This window comes from Sceloporus undulatus, chromosome 7 (assembly GCF_019175285.1).
Source record: "Sceloporus undulatus isolate JIND9_A2432 ecotype Alabama chromosome 7, SceUnd_v1.1, whole genome shotgun sequence".
Taxonomy (NCBI): domain Eukaryota; kingdom Metazoa; phylum Chordata; class Lepidosauria; order Squamata; family Phrynosomatidae; genus Sceloporus; species Sceloporus undulatus.
Genome location: NC_056528.1, coordinates 13320017 through 13340185, shown reverse-complemented (window position 1 = coordinate 13340185; position 20169 = coordinate 13320017). Strand labels below are relative to the sequence as shown.

Here is a 20169-nt window from a genome sequence, read left to right as displayed (position 1 = left end):
GGTGCGCTCTACACAAAAGAATGGGAAATGGCATTCTTATCGCATATGGTCAACTTCAACAAGGGCATATTAACCTGGCCCTCTTTAAGTCAAATGTAGGCAGCAAGAGGAAATGCTTTGCCATCAAGATGAAGTGGAGAGTTCTCTTTGCTCACTGAAAACATTTTGTCTTGGAACGATGGCCAGATTCATGCCAGATTTATAGCTTTGAAATGGAGAGATAACCCTTTGAAGTCAAGTACAAAGCAACACATTTCAGTCCAAGTAGCTGTTTTCGTACTTGGTAGCTATGTTCGGGTTTTGGTTCATTAAGTCTCATGGGAGCTTGAGGCAAGTTGTGGTATCCATGCCCTATTTATTGTTTCCATTTGTAAAATGTGGAATACGGCATGCTTGTTTAGTTCTTTCATAACACACCTTTCCTCCAAGGAGCTCAGGATAGGATGTGTGGTTTTCGCTGTCAGGTGAGGCTGAAAGGTATTGTTGGCCCAAATGTTTGAATTTGGCTCTCCCTGGTCCCAGTCCCACACCAAAAGCATGCTGGCTCCCTTACTATGTATGTTGCAGGTTCTGCGGATAAATGAGATCAGGAGAGGAACATGGCTGCTTTGTATGCAGTTATCTGAGCTAGTAGTTCTGCTTGGATCTTCCTTTGATGTGATTAACATTAGCTGCTTGTCCAGCTCCCCTCTTCCATCCCATTCCCACCCATATACCGACCCCCCTGATCACACATCATTCCACATTAGAAATGGAAATGACTACATATGGATATGACTCTATGTTGGAATGGGTCAGCAAGCTTAGCCATTGCATCGCCTTCATGTGACCATTAACAGCATAAGGGGAATTTTTAGGAAAAGGTGTTTGCTACCCTCTAAGAAGACAGAAAGGCTGACATGGAACGTTTCTGCAAGAGAGAAGAGCTGAATGGTGGCAGTGGAGCTCTTGGTGATGCCTGTTTCCCGTCTCTCCCTCTGGGGCTAGGCCTAGACAGAGCGGCAGCCTGTTAGAACAGATCCTGAAGAAACAGTGTCTGTAGGATGAGATCTTGGCACTTTCAAAGTTACCACCTCATGATCTCTTTTCCTCTGGGGGTTGTAGGCTTGGAAGATCTTTGTTCCAGAATGACTGCCCTCTTGGCTGGCTCATTCTTTTATTGATCACATGGTGCATCAACAAGTGAGATCCTTTCCTTCAGTGTTCTTAGATATCCACATGCTAAGAATGTAAAAGGCAGAAAGATGATGCTCATACAGGGGAAAGGAGTGCCAACCATTCTAGGAAGGCTTTCAATTGTATTCAAATGTGGCAACCAATTTTTGATAACTGATCCTCCGGAATGGCATGCGCCAGGGGCATGATAACAGTTTGGACACAAGGAGGAAGGCACTTCCCCACACTGCAACTCCTTCAGGTTTTCTGTGTCCTGACATCCTCAGAACTTGGCCCTGGGCTGTTTGGGCTGAGTGTAGTCTCTCTAAATGGAACTATATTTGGTTATTTAATCTCTGAGTAAAATCCAGACCTGTAGTTAGTGGGTACCACTTTAATTAGGATAATGTTCCTATTTATATTTGATCTGGATATAGTCTCAGTGCCCTGGAAACCTTGGGAGGGAGTGTTTTTCAGGCAAACCTAGGCATATATAGTTAGTAACTCCTTCTCTTCCATATCTACTTAGGCCTGTTACAGACTGCCAAAATAAAGCTGCTTCGGGTCTCTTTGGAGGTATGCTATTTAAATGATGCATGCATCCTAAGAATCCGGAAGCTGCACCAAAAGCTGCACTCCGGTGCTTAGGAATGGAGTGTGGCTTTGGTGCGAACTCCGGACTCTTAGGACCCATGCAGCATTTAAATAGCATACCTCCAAAGAGACCTGAAGCAGCTTTATTTTGGCAGTCTGTAACAGGCCCTAATCACTCTTTCCAAGGATGTGTAAAAGTAATGGGGCAATATAAGTGCTAGACACAGCCCCTCAGATCAAACATAAGTATTAATTTATGCAGTTTTAATTCCCAGTGACAGTGAAATATTACAGGGTTGCATTTGTTTTAATAAGTAGGGAGAACACAAATGCTTACGGAAACAACCGACAGACGTCCTCCTCTGCGTTCCCCTCACCTGCATGGTGCTTGTAATCCTTGTGGTGTGTTTTGTGACAGGCATACTGTGATGGTGAAGTTGCTGTCAATAATGCTGAACAGCTCGCTGCTGGTGTCCTCACGTCATCTAACAGCAATAGTTTTCCTAGCTCTGCCGCTCCAGCTCCTGGTAACATGCAGCTGTCACAGGTTTGTGAATATCTGAATATCCTACAGATGTTTTTGCCAAGTTTCACATAAAGATTGGGGGGCGGGAGAGATACAAGGGTAGTGCAAGGTTATCAGGTAAGACACTAGCCAGTCATTTGGCAAGTTGCAAAAGTGAGAGGAATTAGCTCTGCAATATTCTGGCTATCTAGAGTGTCCAAATCACTCCTTTTCCATTGCTCCATTGGCATTTGTAGAGTCATTGGAAGCAATTCTTTTCTGAGTAAGAGTGGGGAATTGGAGCTTAGCTTTTCTCAGCCATAGCCAGCATAGTCAGTGGCGTAGGATGATGCGACTTGTTGTCTAAAAAAATCTGGCATATGCAAGGACAGGAAGTTTAAATCTCTCCTTCTGGTGCACTATCTCCTTACCTCCTTCTTCCCTGGAAATAGCTTTTCCAGTGTGAAATCAGTTGAGCAACATATGAGATTTTAATGTGGAGAGCACCATGAGAAGAGAGTAAACACACATGCCATATATTTAACTCAAACTTGCACAGTTTGACAAACAGTTGTTTGGTAGGCTAGGCACTGGAAAGATGGCATGCAGAGAAAGTCATAATCCTCCTTCACAGAGCTAACTGCTTATGTGGATAATGGTGGAAATTTGGCAATGGCCACTTGGTCACCACTTGATGCAGGCTGTGTGGGAGGTTTCTGTGAGCTTCTGCTACGCGCTGTAAGTTAATGAGAAGGCAGCATTTTCCCACTCTGTGTTGGAGTTTATATGTTTGTTTCTGTGTGCGTGCATGCAGGCATGTTCATGCATAACCTGATATGTTTGCTAGTCATTTCTTGTTCAGTTAGTTACATATCTATTTCATTCCACAGCTCAGTGACTCGGATCATAAAAATGCTTTTGATGAAAACAGGTAAGTGACTTTAGGCTTGCGTTTGTATTTCTGTGGTATGGTGTCTTTTTCCCATTGTATTACTAGTCCCTTTTTTATTAAAGGATCTGCCTGGTTCCTTTTCCAGGTCCCTCTCACTGACAGAGAGTCTCCGCCAGCTCTCCGAGCAGCTGAACGGCATGGTCAGTCAGGTAATAGCCAGAGCTTTCTGATTTGTCTCACTTCATTATTTTTCTACCTAAATGAGGGTTAAGAAGCTGGCTCAGGAATGTTCAGTAATTCTAAATTATTCGCCAGCTGCGCCCATACCTGGCCCAGAGGGACCTTGAAACGGTAGTACATGCTCTGGTAACCTCGAGATTGGATTTCTGCAACGCACTCTACATGGGGCAACCCTTATACCAAACCCGGAAGCTACAAATGGTACAGAATATGGCAGCCAGGCTGGTCACTGGAACTTCCAGGGCCAGCCATATTACACCGGTGCTTAAAGATCTGCATTGGCTGCCTATTCGCTTCCGGGCACAATATAAGGTGTTGGTGATGACCTATAAAGCCCTAAATGGCTTGGGCCCAGGATACCTGAAGGACCGCCTCTCCCCGTACATTCCGTCCCGCACCCTCAGAATATCTGGGCAGCAACTACTTAGGGTGCCAGGGGCTAGGTTGACCTCCACCGCGAGGAAGACATTTTCCATTGCCGCCCCAGCCCTTTGGAACACGCTGCCCACAGAGCTCCGCTCGGCCACCTCCCTGGCCCAATTTAGAAAGGACCTAAAAACCTTTCTATTTCAGCTTGCATTCCCCGATTAAAGTCCAGTGGGCCTCCCTTCCTCTTCTGTGGCAAAGAGGACTGGCTAACGGGGGTTTTATTCTGTTTGTATGTAATTGTTTGTAACCCTGATGTATATGTTGTTTGATATTTTGCTGTCAACCGCCCTGATCTATGGAAGGGCGGTATAAAAATAAAAAATTTATTTAAAATTTATTTATTAAATGTCTTTATAGCCAGACAATAAAACAATATGATGTTTTCATACCTATGATGATGAGAGTGAGAGCCTGCAAAGTCGATGTGTATTTAAAGTGACCCGGGGGTTATGCTAAATTACTTTGAAGTTCATTCTTTATTTCCCTGATTCTGGAGACATCTTTTCATGTTTCTGCCAGAGGAATATCATGCTAAAACTCATGTTTACCCAAGCCAATGGAATATACCAATTTTAGCTAGCTGTATATTGTAATAACAGGTATCTGTATTTTGCAGCCAGTGGCCTACGTGAATGGGGAAAATGCTGCGTCTTCCACAGATATGAAAGAAATGGCGGTAGGTCCACAGATATGTGCTTTTTGTCATTAAGCATTGATTTGAATAGGTATCCATGGTGCATTCTGGCAGTGACAACTGACTTGAATACAACTGCCTGCCCACTGTAAAACAAAAATATACACTGCTGGTTTCTTTGGTATTTGGATGAATGTTCTCCGAGTGACTTCCAGATTGGACATATTAAGGGCCTATCTTGAGTTTTATCAGAATGCAGAGTTGTCTTTGAAGGGGAATCAGATTGCCCTAAATCTAGTTGCTTCTACTACTTAGAGTTGGATCAGTTACTAAAAGGTAACTCAGTCCAGTTTGGACTAGCAGTTGGATTGAGGCCCAAGTGTTTGAGTGGGAGATGGCTTTTTTGTTTGTTTGTGGGGATGGGGAATCACAAAGGTTGATCATTTTCTTCCCCCCTTTTAAATGATTTGCCTTTTTCTTTCCTTCTTCTCCCCTCTCCTCTTCCTCTCTCCTCCTCTTGTCTGCATGTGCCCATCAGACCCGTTACCAGGAGCTGGCAGTAGCTCTAGACTCCAGCAATCTAACAAACAAACAACTCAGTACAAAGATAGAGGAATTGGTAAGAATCACAACTAGACCCAACTTGTTTGGCCTTGTCTTGCTGCTCCTTTGTGCTCTCTGGATGCCTGCAAGGTCCTGGGTTCTTTCACAGTGCCACAAGAAAAGTTGTCATTCACCTAGAAGTGGGATGGTAGTCAACGTGATCCAGTAGCACTAGAAGGAACTTGGGGTCTAAAATGAAAGCCTTGGCCTCAGAGGAGACATCTTGAGCAAGTTTATGTCTGTGAGTTCACATGACCCGTCTATCTTGTCTGTTTACACACTGAGGAGTGTTCGTTTTGGCAGAAGACAGATCTTTTGAGAAAATGTGGGCAAACAAAGGACTTGGCTCTTGATTCTTGCACAGCAGCAGTGAGTTACCTGTAGCTGTAATTTCAGCTGGCCCTCTGCAGGCAGTCATTTTAGACCTCTGGCAGGAGTATCCCAATGGAGAGAAAGCAAGCAAGAGAGAGAAAAGCAGGGTCAGAGAGAGAAGAGGGGAAGGGAAACGTGGTTGCCTCACACATACAGAATCTTTTTCTGTCGTGTTGTATCTCTGAGAGAATCCGGCCCTCAAAATGAAAAATGTGTGTGAGGGTTCCTCAAGCTTGCCATAGAGATGGGAGGCAGACCAAAAGGGCAGAATGCCTCATAAGCTAAGAACTTGCCAGCTAGAAAGAGAAGATACTATCAGATCAATGGGAACCAAGTTTAATTTAGTATATATTGTCCCAGCTAGTTCTGTTGCTGAGATGCTTAATTCAAGCTCTGGGGGGATGGAGAACTATACCTGAGGTTGAGAGTGTCTCACAGAAATTGGAAAGTTACTTTTTTGTGCTGTGACTTCCAGAATCCCCAGCTAGTAGAAACACTGGCCATGCTGTCTAAGAATTCTGGGAATTGTAGTCCAAAGAATAGCTAAAATCTGGTATAATGCAAATAAATACTCATTAGAAGCACAGGCTTGGATTACGTTCTGGGAGCTGTTAGAATGGGCTCATTAAAGACTAGGCCTTGCATTAAGAAATAGATTTAAACAGGGTATGCTACCATATAACTTTTTCATAACGTACTGTCACTGATTTTTCCCATCATAGACAACACTGAATGTATTGAATTTGTTTCAGCAGAGTGTGGGGCTAAACATGCTTGACCCAAACATAGGGATAGCGTGTGACGAGTTTTTCAGCACTTGTGGCACAGTGAGTGAGCCTGTTTGTCTTCTAGCTTGCATGGGCTGCTTCTGCTTCTATTACTCACTTGGCTGCCTTTTGAATACAGCTAGGAATGTGTAAGGCCTCTTTTCTCAGTCAGGAAAGAACCCTGTATTGTTCAAATTGCTTCCCCCTTCATTTCATCCTCCCCTGCTTGTTGCATGGCATCTCTTAGTTTTTTGCTGCACTGTTCTTTTCTTTGTCTCCCCTGTTTTTCCTGCTGTAGCATTTCAGTGGATTTCTGAAATGCCTTGCATTTGAGTATTGCCCACAAACAGTTTTTGCCACGTGCCTTTAACCAAAGCAGGTGGAAACATGAAGAGTTGCTTTGCACGTATTTGCAAATGAGGACTCAAATTCCATGATGAGGAAAAAAATAATGAACCTTTTAAGGAATTGATGTTAGCCATAAATTTCACTATATTTATTTTTCAATTATGAAAGGACCCATGAGGTTCATGGAACAGTGAATGTAGTGAGAGCTGTACAAGTCTGTTAGCATGTTCTTAGGTCACCACCTCCAGGTCCTTGGTTTCTGAGGCCAGGTTCTGACATAACAGGAAAGAGTGGCCTGTCCTAGCAATATCCTAGCAATATTTTGGAGTATTCAAAAAGCCCCTTCCCAGAAAGTAGCTGCTGATGTTGCTTTATGAGAGAAACCTTTCTAAAAAATAAGAGGAGGCAGTATCTGGTCTCTGGGAGCGAGTGAGGAAAGTTCAGAGGCCACCAGTGGCACTGTGATCCGCTGCCAGCAGAGTTTCATATTAAGTCTGCCTGGAGTCAGATGTAATTCTGCCTGAATTAATGTGAACACGCCTTAGTCTCTTGCCTAATAATAATAATAATAATTGTTTCATTTATATACCGCTATTCCAAAGATCATAGCGGTGAACAGCAAGTAAGCTAATTAGCAAGTAAGCTAATTTGCCCCCAACAGTCTGGGTACTCATTTTAGCGACCTCGGAAGGATGCAAGCCTGAGTCGAGCTACGGATGCTGTGCTGGTCTTGAACTCGCAACCTTGTGGTTTCGAGTAAATGGCTGCAGTACAGGCATTTACCCACTGCGCCACCAGGGCGCAGGTTTCTGCAGCTCAGATGTGCTGTCCTGAACAAGAGTTGATTTGATATGGTAACAGTATGTGATGTGGCCCCGATTTACATTGCTGCCTATCTTACACATTGCATTAAACAATCCTTGAGACGCTTGTGTAGCAGCTTTTATCATAGTGGTGGGAAATGCTGTTAATTATTGACCCATATCTGCTACAAAATGTGTCAGAATAGTTGTTCAGTATCAATTGACTGCAGCTAGCATTTACATTGGGAGTTCAGGGTCTGTTGATTCTGACCAAAAGCTATAAATGTTGAAAGGCCTTTTAATCCTCTTTGTATTAACCTAGCAAAAGCATGCCGACCAGTTGGGGGGAACTGAGCATGTAGGTAATACTGTTGTATCCTTTTTGTTCCTTCTGCAGAAACAGCAAAACCAAGAAGCTGTGAATCAGCTGGAGAAGGTAATATGCTGTGCTCTGCAGACAGGTATAGCCAGTTTGATTCTTCACAGTCAGGAGCAGGGAAAGTTCCCACAGTGTGCTGGGAGAATGAGTGATAGTTAACTGACTTAGCCCAACAATGAGGAGACAAGTTACAGAAACTGCCTACTGGGTGCAGCAGCAATGGGTTGGTATAGAGCTTATGACATCTCTGGCGGTGTGCATTGGCTGAATTTTGGGGATACTTGAGGAAGTTTGTAACTGTAGCATGATTTTCATGATGATGATGATATATATGCATGAGCATATTCTGTGTTTTCATAGGAGAAGAAGGGGTTTGAGCAGAAATTTGCAAAGGAGCAAGCAGCATTGCGAGAACAATTACAGGTAGATATAGGCCTGCTTCTTATTTATTTCAGCATATTTATGCCCTCACCAGTTTTATCTTTTTGCTCTCTTTTGATGTTCGTGTGACAATTTGGGAAAGGTCATCCTTTGGTAATGATGAGTCTTTTCTTCAGTTGCTCTGACAGAAGGATGCCAGACAATAGGCTTCCCCCATCCTTCATTCAGGTGTTCTGTGCTTTCTTTGCAGGTCCACATTCAGACTATTGGGATCCTGGTTTCCGAAAAGTCAGAGCTGCAGACGGCCCTTTCTCATACGCAGCAGGCTGCTCGCCAAAAAGCAGGTAGGCTAGACTGTGAGTTATCTGGCAGACAGATCACCTTGAGAGAAAGCGAGGCCTCCGGAATAAGCAGTTCACCCTTTTCTTCTGTCCAGAAGAAGAATAGTCTGGGAAATCTGGATGGGCCGATGGCTGCAAAAATAGACTGAGTGGGGCACAGGTAGCCCCAGGGTTGCATTTTCCTTATCTCTGTGCTAAAGCGATTGTTCAAGACTGAGGCAAGACTGTTGCCTTGATCCTTTGGCCTTGACTGCAACTCTCTGACTCATTCATGCCACGAGAGATAGTACCCTCCAGATATTTTAAACTAGAGCCCCCATCTCAGCCAGTAGGGTTAACATTTAAGGATGATGGATGTTGTATCCCAAAACAACTGGAAGGCATTGGTTTGTGGAAGGCCTCTGTTTGTGGAAGGCCTCTTAGTCAATGGGAAGAGAGAGTACAGTTCCAGAAGAGCTGATTGGGAATTTTTTGTTGTGTTACCTCCAAGTCATTTCCAACTTATGGCAACCCTCAGATGAACCTATCACAGGGTTTTCTTGGCAAGATTTATTCAGAGGGGGTTTGCCTTTGCCTTCCTCTGAGGCTGGGAGAGTGTGATTTGCCCAAGGCCACCCAATGGGATTTCAAACCCTGAACAGAAGCAAAGAAGCAGGCCTTTAAGGACATTTATTCAAAACATTTCCATGTGCCGTGTGGCAGGCTTCTGTCAGCTTCACGTCCTCTAGATGTTTGGGATACAAATTCCTATCAGTCTGAATTAACAAGGCAAGCAGATGTTACATCCAGTACATCCGGAGGGCACCAGATTATATAAAGTGGTGGTGAGAATCAGTGAAAGAAACCCTCCTTAAGCTGGAGGCCTGATCCTGTCACCCCGCCACCATTTCATAGGATGAAGGGGTGCAAAGGATGACTTCTCATCATCATCTCTGTTTTACATTCCATATAGTATACTGTACTAGGTAAGAACCAGCGCTTTGATTTGGCCTAAGAAACGAAATATCCTGCTTGGGTTTAATTGCCACCTAACCTCATTTTCTCTTCAACAGGAGAAGCCGAGGACCTTGCTGCTCGGTTGCAAGCCTCTCGACAGAGAATATCTGAGGTGGAGCACACACTTTCCTCTCTTTCTGCCCAACAGAAGCAGGCAGAGAAAGTGAGAACTCCTTACATTTACATTCCATTTTCTTATATCTTCTTTCTCAGTTGGGGCTTTCTATCTTTGTAGGCATGGCTACATTTTCCCCCACCTTCTCTTATCCCCAGTAAGCATTTCTCTTTTTTAAAAGGGGGTTGGGTGGGCAGTGTGTTGGCTTTGTTGAGCTCCCTAGCTTTGGCAGTCCACTTTGTTAAGCTTGCCAAGTGTTCTTCTGCCAGGGAGACTGAGGGCAGCGTTCCCTGTCAGAGAGTCTTTTTGGCATCAGTGCCATCTGGCTGTCTCCAGCTCTTATTTCAAATCTAATTGGTATCAGATTTCAGGAGTTACTTTGTCACAAGTCCTTTTTGTGAGGTGGTGGTATGGCCCAGAGGAATGGCCCTGCCATCACTTGGTGTATCCAGGTCCTAGCATCCCTGAGATACTGGTGCTAGTGCTTTGTTGTGTACTCTTTTTCTTGTATATGATTTTAAGATATCTATATACAGTAGATAAAGAGCTCTTTTCTAAAAATATAGACCCAAGACCATCCCCACCTGAGGCAAAATTTGGGTGCCATGAAAAAGGAGGAAATTATTGTTACTTAAGCATGATTGTTTGGGAGGAAACCTAAAGTGCCAAAACAATTTGATTTATTTTTATTTACGGTAGTTAGCTTAATTTGTATCTTTTGCCATCAACAGAACTGGGAAATAAGCAGGGGCTGCCCAGGAGTGCTCAAGGTTTCAACCTCCCTCATTGATTTATTCATTTTTTCTCGTTGGCAGCATAACAAAGAGCTGGCAAAGGAACGAGATAGTCTGAAAATGGAAGTCTACAAGCAAAGGTGAGATTTGATCGTCTTCTTGCTGCAGTGCTATCTATCATCAGAAGTTTTTCCAGTTCACTCTTGGGATATATTCTGATTTCCTCCCCATCTCCTTCATGCAGCAGAAAGGCAATGGCAAAAATTGCGGTTCTGAGGTTACATTGTGAATTTAGTATTGAAAAATTGGCTGTCTCTTAATTTAACCTAGTTCACAAAGATGCTGTAAGCTTAAACCAAGGGCTTTTAGGGACCATGCACTCTGCCCTGAGGCATGTACATTATAACTCAAAAGCAGAGTCTGGAGCTTTTTTCAGACTTGTGGCAAGTTCTGGATGTCAAAGGTGAAGACTGGCTTCTGCATATAGTTGTACCTATTGCATGTGTGTGTATTTTCTTACCTCTAGCAAAAGTAGTGAAGAAGTCAAGCAGCAGAATTCTGAACTCTCTGAGAAGCTGCGCAGCTTAATCTCTGAAAACTCGGCCATGAAGCTGGACGTGGAGGATTTGCACAAGAAACTGGAAATGGCAGAGCTGATGATTCAACAGGTGACTGTTACACTGCCAGAGAGGATACTAAGTGTTTTTGCCCTGCTGTATATTTAGCTGTGGGAGGGAGAGGCTCTATGTGATGCAGAATGTCTGCCTCCACACTGTTAATGTGTATGTTTCAGTAAGAAAATTGGAGTCTTTTGTAAAACCTCTATAGCCTTAGGAGAGGAGCCTGCCAATTTATTAGCTCTTCCACTACAGATTTTGATACACATCATAAAGTCTCCAAAATTGTGTTTTATGATTTATGGAATCCTTGCCCAGGTTACTGAACCTTCCCGGCTTCCCTTCCGTAACAGCAACCACTAGAAATGAAGAAGCACAGCATAACTGTTTCTAACTGGAATGCTCCCTTGGGCCAAGTATGCAGAACTGCACTTAAGATTTCTCTCTCTTCTCTATTACAAAATATCCATGTTAATCCTCCATCCTTAATGCAGGAGCTAGGCTAAAGGGGGCTTTCGAAGAATGGGAAACCATTGTGGGCAACTGCTGAAGGGTTGGACGGAGAGATGGAATAAAATGAATCTGAGGATCTGTCTGTTTGCCTTAACAGTTTGATTCCCTCTACAGTTTGCAAGCCAGCCAGGAGTCCCTGATGCCACTCAGCAGCTGCAGATGGCTCTAGAAGAAAGAGGAAATTTAGAAGCACAAATTGCTCAGGTAGGGAGGGATCCCAGAAGAGCCTTAGACATGCAGGCCTTTCTGGTAGACTTGGGGATTGAGCCTTCAGAGCAACCTCACTCAGCTCTGTGTCTGGGAGTAGTAGCTTCCTCCACATTGCTTAGCTTAAGCTTTTTGTCTTATTATTTACTGAGCAGCTGTCGGAATCGCTCCAGCAACTACAGGCTGAGCGGGATCGGTATGTCCAGAAGTTGAAGGAGGAAGGAGGAATCTGGCAGCAGCGAGTACAGGTGCTTTCTGAGCAGGTAAGAATAGCAACAAGAAGACGCTTCTGTCATTGCAGTGGTTTTGGGGAACTGGAGGGGAGCCTGCAGTTTTGCACAAAAGTTGGTGATAGTAAGACTGCTCTTTCCTTACCTTTTCCTATTGTGTAGATACACACTATGACAGAAGAAAGGGAACTGAATGTAAATCGAATCCAGGAACTGGAAAACAACCTGTCTGAGTTACTGAGCAGTCAGTCAGGTAAGATTCAGGTGCAAGGACTGCAAAAGGGCCTCCTTACAGGCACTTCTTTGGGATTCATTGATCTAAATCCTATTGCTTGTCCCAACTAGAGCAGACCGGCTGAATCAGTAGAATTTACATAAGTGCTGATGTAACCATTCAGTTAATTCAGTAACTTTTTGGGATTAGCAGTTGGATTTGGGGCTGTGTCATCCCTTCCTCCCATAATGCTCATGTTTTACATGAAAAATATTAAATGTTTAAATCTCCATTTAAGAAAGGGAAAAAAGCGATGTGAGGTGCTATTGGCTATCTTTGGTCCAATTAAAACACTATTTCAGCTTCCCCAAAATTATTTGTGGGCGTTGACACAAAAAAATGCCCTTAAGGCCATACTTTACCCTCCTTGCTGTAAATGGTCATGGGGGAATTAACGTGGAGTTGTGATGGGTCTGCCACTCTTTCTCTCCCTCGGTTCTGTAGCCGTGAAGCCCACGGAAAGTGAGCCTGCCCCTCCTGCAGGCCCAACGGAAGCAGAGCTGCGCCTGCAAGGGGAGCTGAGCCGCCTGCAGGAGGAGAAGGAGGCACTCCAGGGGCAGTGCCAGGCCCAGGTGCGGGACAACGAGCAGCTGAGCCGCCTCAACCAGGAGCAGGAGGAGCGCCTGCAGGAGCTGGAGAGGACCCTGCAGCGCTATAGCGAGGAGGCTGTTGACAGGCAGCAAATCCTGGAGAACATGCAGAGCGACAAGGCCACCATCAGCCGGGCCATGACTCAGAACCGGGAACTGAAGGAGCAGCTGGCTGAGCTACAGAATGGGTTTGTCAAACTGGTGCGTCCCTCCTGAATGGTGGTTAGAGGCCATGGTGCCTTCTGTCATCTTGCTGTTATCCCAAAAATGTTGCCGTTCCCAGTCCCATGCCATTACTTCCTGTTATGGGGAGGTTTGCTCCTGAGGGTTATTGTTGGCCATAAAAATGGCCCTGAGGCCATAGGTTTGCTTACCCTTGATATAATTCTGGTAATGTGCCTTCTTGCAGCTAATGTGAAGGATTGTGCGCTTACCTGGCTTAACCTCTTCCTTCACAGACCAATGAGAACATGGAGGTGACAAGTGCCTTGCAGTCAGAGCAGCATGTGAAGAAGGAGTTGGCCAAGAAGATTGGGGAGCTGCAAGAGAAGCTGGCGGAGTTCAAGGAGATGGTAATTCTCTACCCAGGGACAGTGTGGTGAATGAGGGAAGCCAGCAGGGATGGATCTGAGGGAAAGGCAACCCTGAGAGTCACAGAGTGAGGAGGTTGGTCTCCCCTTGTAGCTTCGTCCCTCCTTAGCAGTCTTTGAGACTAACTTAGGATACTTTGCTGTACCAATTCCTTAACTTAGGTGACAGAGCTCAGCCTCTTTGTGATTGAACTGGAAAAGAATATCGCAGTTAGGGCTTTTAATCCACTGTGTGTTCATAGGTGCTTAGCTCCAGTGAAAAACAGTTGAATCCCTAGAGTTCATATATTTGGAGGTGTGAGAAATGACAAAAGAACCCTTTTTCTTGCCTACCTTACAGTTCTTAAATAGTTCTCTCCCTTCCTCTGCTTCCCTTTACCCTCGGCGGTGTTAATGTAAATTTTTCATAGCCCTGGTGGCGCAGTGGTTAAATGCCTGTACTGCAGCCATTCACTCGAAACCACAAGGTTGCGAGTTCAAGACCAGCAAAAGGGCCCAAGCTCGACTCAGGCTTGCATCCTTCCGAGGTCGCTAAAATGAGTACCCAGACTGTTGGGGGCAAATTAGCTTACTTGCTGTTCACCGCTATGATCTTTGAAATAGCGGTATATAAATAAAAAAACAACAAAAACAAACAATCTATTTGATAATGTCCCAGCATTGTGTGGTAATTCTGCACCTAATCAAGTATGAGGATGGGGAGAAAATATTTGTATAAATACATCAATCTCTATTACCCACTTCTGGATTAGACAATGATTAGCTGGGTTTTTCCCTTCTTTGTCTAAGGTGTCTCAGAAAACGCAGGAGGCCCAAGCTCTTCAGGAACAACGAGATCAGTACTATACCCATCTTCAGCAGTACACAGCAGCATACCAGCAGCTAGCTACTGAGAAGGAGGAGTTGCACAAACAGTACCTTCTTCAGACACAGCTCATGGACCGGCTGCAGCATGAGGAGGTCCAGGGCAAAGTCACAGCCGAGATGCACTTCAAAGAGCTTCAGCAAGCCAAGGTAAGGCCTGGAGTTGAGAAGACGGTGGCAGTTAACACAGAGCAGATTTTGTATGGCGGACAGAATATCAAAATTGACATCTGGGCTGGTGAAGATCATAAGTCTGCTGAGAGCAGGTTTATAGCAGGAGCCTAGTCTCCAGGTCATCCAGAATGAGCTCCATGAAAACTGATTATGTCGTCTAGTCAGTGTATCTTGTGCTTTGGGTTGCTGTTGCAAAGATCTGTTGTTTGTTTCTTTGAAGGAAAGCCTAGAAACAGTTGCCAAAGAGAACAGAGAACTGCAGGCTCATGTCAGCCAGCTCATGGCCGAATTGGATGCCAAGATGCTTCCCAGAGTGCAAGGTGACTTGGGTTTCCCCAGGAGGATAAGACCCAAGAGGGCAAATCTAGGGGTGGTGGTGGTGTTCTAGCTCCTCTGTTCATCTCCTCTTGTTTGTAGGGGATGGTGTGGAAACTGAAGAGATGGTGGCAGACCGGAAGACTCCTTTGCTCAGCATCCCAGAGGATTTTGAAAGTAAAGAGGAAATGGTAAGTGGTGGGTCTTCCTGATTTTCCCGACTGCAGCTGAGCTGGGAATGGGAATAAAAATGGAAGAATTTTTGAGGTGCAGCTTCTGGTCGAAGACTTTTCAGTTGTATACCAGATTTACACCATCTTCCTAGCAATACAGCCCAATGTTTCCCTTGTGTTAACTTTAGGTTAATATTCCCTAAATGTTGGGACTTAATTACTTCTTAAAGAAGTAAGCTAGCAACCAGACGTTTGCATTGTCTGCTCCCCACTGGTATACTGTTGAATCCCAAATTACAAACACTTTCAAGTCTTTTATTATTATTTTTGTTCCTCTTGTACTCCTTTGTTCCAGGGTTAGGCAAAGTTTAGTCCTCCAGGTGTTATTCCACTGCAACGACCATCAGTCCCAGACAGCATAGCCAGTAGTAAAGAATGGTGGAAATGTTGGGAGGGCAATACTTTGCTCGGCCCTTGTTTAGTAGCTTTAAAAAAAACTTTTTACAAGGTGCTCCCCCACCCCACCTCACCCCATACTTATATCTTCATATCAAAACTTTGGTGGTACTGGAATTGCCTCTTAGGTTGCTTTCTTGACATCCGCCATGTCTCAAGCGGAATCTGACCGTGAAGAGATGAGGCAGCAGCTAATTGAGCAGAAGAGACAATGCAAAGGCCTTGTGCAGCAGATTTCAATGCTCAGGAAGGAACAACAACTGCATGTCACCTCAGCAGGAGGTAAGACTGCTGTGGAAAGGGGGCGCATATCCATGCATGGTTCTTTGGGTCCTAGCAAGGCAGGGACTCTGCAAAACAGACATGGACCTTTCCTCAACCTTTCAAACAGAATTTTCTGGTCTTTTCCAGCCTCCAGTGCAGATTCTGTTCCAGGGGAGGTTCACGAAGCTTTAAAACGTGCCATGGAGAAGCTACAGGTATGTGTTGTGGTGGGGAGTCTTGGGTTGTGAACCCAGATGAGTACCAGAGCACTTGTTCATGCCACAGATTGTAGGACTGTGCTGTGGCAGAAGGGTTTTACTTTCATCCTTTGCTTCCACCTGCCCCCAGTGACTGGCTATTGCTCTTTTAGTCCCGATTCACAGACTTGATCCGTGAGAAGGCAGAGTTGAAAGACCGGGTGGAAGAACTGGAACACCGCTGCATACAATTGTCTGGAGAAACAGACACAATAGGTAAGGGCCAGGCAGCCCCCTGCCCAGATCCTCTTAAAGCTGGAGGGGCTGCCCACTCTTTAAAACCAATGGGTCTTTTAATTGCTAGGCTGTGTTTTGTGCCAATGGCATTAAGTATTCATTCTCTTTAAGTGGTTTGTTGTGAGTTTAAAAATGAAACTGCATGTACATACTGAAATAGTGAGAAAGCATGTAACAAAAATCACTATGAAATGTTTGGGTACAGCATGTGATCCACTTTCATAGTATCCCAAGGATCTCTGCTTTTCTTTCCATTTGTAAGAGTCACAAATATTCATGAAGACAAAGGAAAAAAACAGGACTAGGAGCTTACACTGGCTGAGAAACATATCATCTCCCAAATCTCCTGAATGTTTAGTGAACTCAAAAACCAGTTATTTAGTAAATAAAATTAAATGAATCAATGAGTTATGCCCTCCTTGCTATCAACCTCCTTTTCCACTAAAAGAAAATGGGTAAAAAGAAAAAAAGATAGATGTGAACTATTGAAATTCCAGAATTCTAGAGCTGTATGACCTCTAACTGGAAGTAAAGACTATGGCTTGCAAAATGTATGTGATTTTTAATCTTTATATAGTGCCTGCAAAACTGCAGGCATTTTTGCAGTAAACACTGTGGCCATCCGCCCTTTTAGTATTACTGCTTTTACTCCTACTAAGGCTGTTTTGGAGAAAGAGTGCTCTTTTTCCAAGGGCCCGGTATTAGCCAGTGTATTTTGCAAAGCTTCTGAGCATTCCTCTACGTTTGTATATTCTCACACACACATCCAAAAAAGGAGGAGGCTGTACCTTCTTAATCTTCCTGGTTACGGGTTTTAAGTTTTCAATACATATATCCAAACATATAGCACTCTCAGCACCATCCTTCTAATAGGCCTGCCCAGCCTGACTCACGTCTCCTATGTTCCAGGCGAATATATTGCTCTGTACCAGAGTCAAAGGGCAATCCTAAAACAGCGCCACCGGGAGAAGGAGGAATACATCAGCAGACTGGCCCAGGACAAGGAGGAAATGAAGGTAAGCAGAGCTTTCTGATGCAGAGGGAGGTGTTAAACTTGAACAACCTTCAACTTTGGTTGCATCCTGTCTTGCCTGGAGCAGTAAAGTCTCTCTGAAAGAGAGTATCCTATCCATATGATGTAAAGCACCACATAAGTTAATGGGGTCACCCTATAGAATAACAAGCAAGGTCCTGTCCTCAAGAGCTTACACTGAACTTAGCACACTTGGTGGGTGGGGAGAGATCATTTATTTTCATCTCTGGTTACAGGTTGATTAATTTGGTTTTGGTAATGGCTGCCCTTCTAACCCCTCCCTGAACACCCAGCCTGTGTGCATGAATAAATGAAGGAAAAATACTTCCCCCTCCTTATTATGGTTACTTTTATGATGGGCAGGAAAAGGCATGTCCATGGGAGTGGGACAGAAGGGTCACTGAAGGTTGTGAACGGAACAACCAAACTCCAGTTGATCATAATGGGGGGCAGAAATGGGTCCTCTGTGCGACAGTTGGCCCTCAGTGGCTCTCTTTGCCCCCTTGACTCTGACTTGCTGTAGATGAAGTTAATGGAGCTTCAGGAATTGGTCATGCGCTTAGTTGGCGAGAGAAACGACTGGCACACAAAGTACATGGCAGTCGCACAGAACGTGGAGCTTCAGCCTGGCCCCAGCAGCGAACCTGCTGATGCAACAATGGAGAGGCACTTGGAGCTGAACGCTACCGATGGAGAAGGTGAGCAGAGGTGACAAAGAAAGGCGGGCAGGGGCTGCTGTCACTAGGAGGACACAGGTTGGGAATAGCTGGAATCGAGGGAGAGTTCCAAAGCTGTTCACTGGGGGACCTTAGGTCAGTCACACTCTCCCAACTTGACCTACCTTCCTGGGTTGGTGTAAGAACAAAGTGAGGAGGACAACCAGAGTATTAATGCAACAAATAAATTCTCCTTAACTTTGTTCCTTGGTATAGCTCTGGAACTGAAGAGGTAACAGCAAAGGGATATTCTCTTCACTGAGAAACCTAACTGTTTCCCTCACATCTGGGCTGAGAGTCTGTGGCCTGTATGTGGAAGTGAGAGATTAGCAAGCAGGCTTGCACCCCAAATTTTTCCGTAGAAGTGCAGTGCCATCTCTTATCTTCCCTTGCAGGATTGCGAGAAGTGAGTTTGACCGATGAGCCAGAACAGGATCCCGCGAGTGCTCCGTCCCATCCCTCTCACGCAGATGGCAAAGGCCCCCAGCCTGTTCCTCAGGACCCCACAGCCAAGCAGATCATGCAGCTTCTCCGTGAAATCCAAAACCCTCGAGAGAGGCCTGGCTCTCTCTTGGAGAACCCTTGCATCCCCTTCTTCTACCGGGCTGACGAGAATGACGAAGTCAAGATTATGGTGGTGTAACTTGGCACAGAGCCTGCTGAGGACCCAAAGTGCCCTGCATTCTCTGTTCTGCCTGCAGCAGCAACAGCAAAGGCCAGTCATGGTCGAGCAGAAGGCGAGTCCTGGGCCATCCTGGGCTAGTCCTCCCCTTTTGCTGTTCTGAACAGATCATGTAGACCATTGAGAGCGACTGGAGGAGGCTTGGTACTTCTGGCTTCTGTTTGTGGCAGGCAGTTAGTTTCACATCCTGTGACTTTGTTCCAGGACCATCTGCCCCTCATTTTCCCACCAGTTTATTCCAGGACAGATGGTTTGAATTCGCTTGTTCTCTCACCTGGACCTCAGCCCTTCTGCTTTACAGTGCTGCCAGCCTCATAACCAGAACATACCAGCCTTCATCTCTGGCCTTCTTCAGAACAGAGGCTTTCTCTCAGTACTGGAAAAATATTTTTTGTTTCATTCTGACAAGATGGGCAGCATTGATGAGTTGTTTTTTCCCATTGCCCTTTTGCTTGGGCTTCTGGCTCTTCGGTGAAGGTGAGAGTTGAGGGTGGGATGAAAACACGACTGCCCTTTGGAAGGTGAGATAACTTTTGACATCTGTGTTGGAAGATTTTATTTATTTTTAAAGATGGGGGAAACGAGTAAAGAAAGAGAGACTCAATGGACAAAATGAACCTGCTTTGTGTTGATTTATGGAATCCCAATTACTTGTAACTGGATCGTCATTCTTCCTAGTAGAGTGAGGTTGATTTTGACAATAGCTGGGGACAGGGGAGTTTTTCTCCCCATGTGGGGTGAACCCCAGCACACAACAAGGCAGCAAAGGTCTATGCAGAAGCATGAAGGGGGTGAATCCTGTTGAATGTTGAGTGGTGGTGGTGGTGGGGAAGCAGTGGGAATGTGTCCAGGAGTGACAGACTTGAAGCATGTGCTCCAACCATAGTTAAATTGTTCTTAGGAAACTAGGTATGGGAGACTGTACATTTGCACTTAGGTTGTGGAAGTTGTTGGCTGGTGATAGGACTCCCATGCCCCTGTGCTGAGAGGAAAGGACCACCAGCTGCTATGGATAGTGGGCTGCTGCATTGGGCTTCCCTGTCAGGTATTGTGCCCATCGCTAGTGTCATTATTTATTCCATTTTTGTTAGAGCATTGCATTCTAGAAGACCCAGCTAGAAGCAATCCAGCCAAAGACAAAAAGTACATGGAAATTGAATATAAAACAGCTTTCCCCCCATCCCTGCCTAGCCCACCAGTTGTGGGGCATGATTATACACTAAATCACTGTACTCTTCCATATTCTAGAGAGTTCCTGACAGGGGGGAAACATCCAAGAAATGGGCATGGCAAATGGTTTTGGTGCAGTGTTTTAACTTGCTTGGTGTGCTGTGTTGGGGCACTAGCAAAGCAGGCTTGTGAGTGCCTCCTGTTTGCACAAGTGTACATAGTGTGTATGTGTAACATTTTGTACATACCTTAAATGAAGAGAGGAATCCTTTAGCGGCATTTCTGGCTGCTGGGAGGCTACTCCTAACCTTGTATTATAAAGCAAAATTATCTAACGTCAGCGGAGGGGCCGGGGAAGGAATGTGATTTAATATAGAACTGTTAAATATTTATTGGGTGTCTGGTTTTCCAGGAATGTGAAAGGAAAAACCTTATTAGAAAAATCTTGCATTCTATGGCAGAGGTTATTCAATCCCTGTTACAAATTTGTTCTTTCCGAATAAACCTATTCCACCTCTA

The 20169-nt window shown here is 44.8% G+C and overlaps 3 protein-coding genes across 14 annotated transcripts in view; 1 reads left to right on the top strand and 2 right to left on the bottom strand.

Annotated features, from left to right (window-relative positions):
• SWI5 (SWI5 homologous recombination repair protein) overlaps nucleotides 1–3217 on the bottom strand; it is a 13567-nt gene extending 10350 nt beyond the window's left edge. The window contains exon 1 of one of the 2 annotated variants that reach the window (XM_042478851.1): nucleotides 2127–3217. In XM_042478851.1, the coding sequence (XP_042334785.1) occupies nucleotides 2127–2171 (45 nt within the window). In that variant the 5' untranslated portion in view covers nucleotides 2172–3217. The remainder of the gene's footprint in view (nucleotides 1–2126) is intronic. The other variant, XM_042478850.1, reaches the window with a different exon arrangement.
• GOLGA2 (golgin A2) overlaps nucleotides 1–20169 on the top strand; it is a 25242-nt gene extending 5073 nt beyond the window's left edge. For 2 of the 6 annotated variants that reach the window (XM_042478806.1, XM_042478803.1), the window contains 26 exons: nucleotides 2168–2296; nucleotides 3145–3185; nucleotides 3292–3355; nucleotides 4432–4491; nucleotides 4988–5068; nucleotides 6177–6251; nucleotides 7740–7778; nucleotides 8082–8144; nucleotides 8353–8446; nucleotides 9496–9602; nucleotides 10370–10428; nucleotides 10815–10956; nucleotides 11533–11622; nucleotides 11781–11888; nucleotides 12018–12108; nucleotides 12574–12920; nucleotides 13178–13291; nucleotides 14099–14323; nucleotides 14568–14667; nucleotides 14765–14853; nucleotides 15420–15573; nucleotides 15703–15770; nucleotides 15926–16028; nucleotides 16959–17065; nucleotides 17606–17780; nucleotides 18194–20169. In XM_042478806.1, the coding sequence (XP_042334740.1) occupies nucleotides 2168–2296; nucleotides 3145–3185; nucleotides 3292–3355; nucleotides 4432–4491; nucleotides 4988–5068; nucleotides 6177–6251; nucleotides 7740–7778; nucleotides 8082–8144; nucleotides 8353–8446; nucleotides 9496–9602; nucleotides 10370–10428; nucleotides 10815–10956; nucleotides 11533–11622; nucleotides 11781–11888; nucleotides 12018–12108; nucleotides 12574–12920; nucleotides 13178–13291; nucleotides 14099–14323; nucleotides 14568–14667; nucleotides 14765–14853; nucleotides 15420–15573; nucleotides 15703–15770; nucleotides 15926–16028; nucleotides 16959–17065; nucleotides 17606–17780; nucleotides 18194–18441 (2973 nt within the window). In that variant the 3' untranslated portion in view covers nucleotides 18442–20169. The remainder of the gene's footprint in view (nucleotides 1–2167; nucleotides 2297–3144; nucleotides 3186–3291; nucleotides 3356–4431; nucleotides 4492–4987; nucleotides 5069–6176; nucleotides 6252–7739; nucleotides 7779–8081; nucleotides 8145–8352; nucleotides 8447–9495; nucleotides 9603–10369; nucleotides 10429–10814; nucleotides 10957–11532; nucleotides 11623–11780; nucleotides 11889–12017; nucleotides 12109–12573; nucleotides 12921–13177; nucleotides 13292–14098; nucleotides 14324–14567; nucleotides 14668–14764; nucleotides 14854–15419; nucleotides 15574–15702; nucleotides 15771–15925; nucleotides 16029–16958; nucleotides 17066–17605; nucleotides 17781–18193) is intronic. The other 4 variants (XM_042478804.1, XM_042478807.1, XM_042478805.1 and 1 more) reach the window with 4 other exon arrangements.
• Nucleotides 11098–20169, bottom strand: part of DNM1 (dynamin 1) — an 81894-nt gene continuing 72822 nt past the window's right edge. For all 6 annotated transcript variants that reach the window (XR_006104979.1, XM_042478813.1, XM_042478816.1 and 3 more), the window contains one exon: nucleotides 11098–14894. Coding sequence is in view for 5 of the 6 variants with exons in the window: in XM_042478813.1 (XP_042334747.1) it covers nucleotides 14816–14894 (79 nt within the window). In the remaining variant the exon portion in view is untranslated. The remainder of the gene's footprint in view (nucleotides 14895–20169) is intronic.